At 63.8% G+C, this 3,849-nt stretch overlaps 1 protein-coding gene across 1 annotated transcript; it reads left to right on the top strand.

The window, feature by feature from the left end:
* Window positions 1–2,265: 2,265 nt before the first annotated feature.
* On the top strand, window positions 2,266–2,769 carry LOC109191477 (rRNA 2'-O-methyltransferase fibrillarin-like). Its single transcript, XM_019342139.1, has one exon. The coding sequence runs from the start codon at window positions 2,266–2,268 to the stop codon at window positions 2,767–2,769; it is 504 nt and encodes a 167-aa protein (XP_019197684.1).
* The last annotated feature ends 1,080 nt before the right edge of the window (window positions 2,770–3,849 follow it).

The raw sequence follows: 3,849 nt of genomic DNA, 5'->3' as shown, positions 1-3,849 counted from the left end.
TCTTTCACCCATCTTCCTCTTCGGACAAGAGGACCCCCAATCCACAAGAATGGATTTCGAACCTTCGAAAAAATCTGGCGTTAGTGAAACATGCTCCCAGAAGCCACGCCTGCGTATGCAAATAAGCCTCATTCTACTTCGGACACGAGGCCGACCTTTGGCTGGCATCCACCGAGGGCCCACTTACAGCACAAGATACAGGATTCAACTGGGAAAGTCCTTAAAAATAAAAAAAATAAAAAAAAAAAAAAAAATGACATGACTACGAGAACGCATTCTACCTCTGCACACGTAAGAGCAGCCATGTATGAAGAATTCCGTCCACATGCAAAACAGGGTGGCCAACGTCATGCGAATACACAAAACGGTTCCCTCGAACTGTGCCCGTTTCGTCCACCCGAATTCGTCCCTACATAGAACGCTGCCAGATAGAAACTTTGTGTCGGGCCTCAACTTCGAGCCCAAAAAGCTAATCTGGGCCAGCGGACTTCCGGATACCTCGCAAGGGGTCAAGCGGAGAGGGCCGCCAACCTCCGAGCCCGAAGCCCAACCCGATGGCCAACGGGGAGGCGAGAACAGATGCCTAAGAAAAGGAAACAACCGGGAGGTGGCCGGCACACACCCGTGGAAAATGAACGAGAAACGACACTAACGCAAGCGCCAGAACTCCGGAGAGCCAAGCGCGCCGCAGGAAGAAACAACGAACGAGAGGCCGAGACCGGCCTGTGCCGGCAGGTGCAACAAGGACCAGAGAGCACAAGGAGCCACGGCAGCGGGAACCTGCCGGGCGAATGCCGGCAACTGCGGAGGTTAGAAGACACAATGGCCGGCCATAGGCACTTTCGACCCCCGCAACGTCCGCCAAGCCGTACAGGCAGAGCGTGCCAACACGCGGGGGCGGGTCGCGAAAAGCAAGGGAAGGACAAGACCGCCGGAAAAGAGGCGGCGAGGAGCCCGCAACGCAGGCCGAGCGGGGAAGACTGAGGGCACGGCGACGGAACGTTAGAAAAGGGGCCCCAGGAGACGCATGGACCGCAAAGCAAGCGCTGCAAAAGCGAACGAGTCGGGAAAAGAAGGCGGCGAGGGGAGCGGAAAACCCCCTGTAACCACCCGCGGAGGCGGAACCAAACACGGGGGGGGAGCTAACGGCAAATAATAGTAGCATAAAAGAAGGACGAAACAGCCCCCATAGACCAGGAGGCCCAAGCAACACCCAAGGGAGACAAAAGGGCAACAAGGAAACCGAGCAAACCCCCGGGCCCGGGGGGGCCAAAAGAAAAGCGAGGGGAAAAGCAGCAAAGAGGCGCCAACAAAGAAGACGAAGGCGACCAAGGGGGAGGGAACCCCCGAGACCGTCCCACGGATAAAAACCAAGCGGCCGAACGACGAAGCGAGGAGGGCGGCGGAAAACCGCAAGGTGAATCACACCCTGGGGACACCAGGGCAAAGCCTAAAACCCAGAAAAACCCCCAAAAGCAAAAACCCGGCGGCGTGCGCGCCTAAACCACGACAGGGGCGCGCGGCGCGCGCGCGCCGCCCCGCCAACAAAAGCGGCCGGCACCACCTCGCAGCGGCCGCAAACCGGCCCGCCGCCCACCAGCAAGCGACCACCCAACGCGCGCCACGCTGCCGTCCCCACGCAACAGGCGACCCACCACGACCGGCGACGTACTCTCTCTGGCGCACGCCGCCAGGGGCAGGCCCCGCCGGACCACCCGGCACGCGCCCACTGGACACCGCGCTGACACCGGAACGCCAACCCTGTCGCCGCAGCGCCCGCGGGCCAACGCGACCGGACGGCGGCGCCCCAAACACTAGCCCGCCGGCCCGGGCCCAGCCAAAAGCGAGCCACAGACGCCGCAGCAGCGCCGGGAAAGCCCCGGCCGACACTAGCGCTCAGAACGGCGCTCGGAGGGCTAGCGGAAGGGCGCCGGAGCCGCGCCAGTAAAAAACAGGACCGGGAAAAAACACCACGGGAGGAAGCGGGCAATTGCGAAGAAGCCTGGGGGAGCCGACACCCCCCGAAGGGGAGACTCAACCTCTGGCGCGAACCGACACGGAGCGGTGAGGAAAGCACCCAGCGAACCCGCCAAGGCGCGCCCGGAAGGGGGGGACAGGCCGGAAGCCGGGCGGGGAGAGCGAGCGCACCAAGCAAAGGAGTAGACGGACCCCAAGGGGGCGGGAAAGAAGGCCGAGCCCGCACGGGGAGCCCGGCCAAACGGGCGGGACAGGGGGAAAAGCACCGCCAAAGCGCCGAGGTCCCAAATGCGAGAGTACCGCGCGAAAAGGCGCGGGCCAAACGCGAGGACGGACGCCCACCGGGGGCGGCAGAGCGATGGAACGTGGAAGGGAGGCGAAGCGCAGACCCAAGACACGGGGGAGAAGGAGGACCGCGGGGGCGACGAGGAAAGGAAGCACGCGGCACCCCTAGCCACCTCCGACGTCGAAACAGCGCAAAAGGGCGGAACCGGCGGAACAGGAAAGGGCAGAGGCAGGAGGGGAAACGGACAGCGGGGGACCACAAAACAACATCGGTTTAAGAGCCGAAGGACGGGGGGAGCCGTGGAGAGGGCAAACCCGGGGCCGAGGGGAGTAGGAAATCAAAGGCAATGGGGAACCGGCCCGCCCGGAGGCCGAAAACACCAGGGAGGGGGCAAGGGGAGCACCGGCCGGAGGCGACCCGACCCGGGAGGAGCGAAGGGGGAGCAGGGAAAAGAAAGGAGGGGACCGAGCCCACACCGCGAAAAGCAAACCCGCGAAGCAGGGTGAGGAGGGGCAGCCCAAACCTGCCGCCGCAACGACAGCGACCAGAGCGGAGGGGGCAAGACAGCACACCGCCAGAGGAGGGGCGAGGGCGAAAGGGCACGGAAGAACCGACGAGAGGTTGGGGGGGAGCAGGGGGAAAGCCGCACCCAAGCAAATGGAAACGAAAGGAATTGCACGTTAAATTCGGAGCGGGGCAGCCAAGAAGGCGGTGGCGGAACAAGGAAGAACAAGATGGAACAGTGAGCGAAAAGAGAGCCCGAGCCGAACGCACCAGTGCACCCGCACCAAGGGCAAGAGAAGGGCGGCAAGCAAAAGGAAGAGCCGGCGCAAGGAGCCGCAGCCGCGCGCAACAATCACCCGACTGAAAAACCAACAGCAGGGGAAGGAGGGGGCGCAGCCACGAAAGCCAGGCAACGCACGCAGGAGAGACGAGAGAGGGGCCGGCGCCAAGCGCCAGGCCAGGGGGGCCACATCGCGGTTCGGCCAGCGAGCCGCAGGGGCAGCCGAAAACCAATGTGGAGACCCAAACGTCGGCCAAACACGCACTCGCACCAAAGCGACAGCGACCCCAGGCCACACGACACGGGGAGCCCACCCAGGGCCGACATCCGGAGGCCAAAAGACGGGACGGGCAGGGGAAAGTAAGGGAGCCACACACCATGGCGGCGGCGACGAACGCCGCGGGGAAGGGGGGGGGGGCGGCGAGAGGGAACACCCCGGGGGGGGGGACGCGCCGCGAAACCAAAAACGAAGGAGGAAGGACGGACCCGGAAAAGCCCGGGAACACCCCCGAAGGGCCAGGCGAAAGGAAGCCGGAGACAGGCCGAGAGAAGGAGGCAGAACAGAGACAGACGGAAGAAGGAAACATGGGCGGAGAGAAGGGAAAGATAAGTGTGGCGAGGCCACGCCCACGCAAAGGGAACGACAGTGGGCGAAACAGCCGGCAGAAGCCACAAGCGAAAGGCAGTCCCAGAGACAGGGAAGGACTGAATGGGCGGACAGGGGCACACAGGGCCCACATACCGGGCGCCAAAACCAAAGGGACGCGAAGCGAAAGGGGCGAGCACGTCGCGGCGCGGGCGA

The sequence above is a fragment of the Ipomoea nil genome, unplaced genomic scaffold, assembly GCF_001879475.1.
Source record: "Ipomoea nil cultivar Tokyo-kokei standard unplaced genomic scaffold, Asagao_1.1 scaffold1647, whole genome shotgun sequence".
NCBI classification, from domain to species: Eukaryota; Viridiplantae; Streptophyta; class Magnoliopsida; order Solanales; family Convolvulaceae; genus Ipomoea; species Ipomoea nil.
This window is presented reverse-complemented; position numbering and strand designations above follow the sequence as displayed.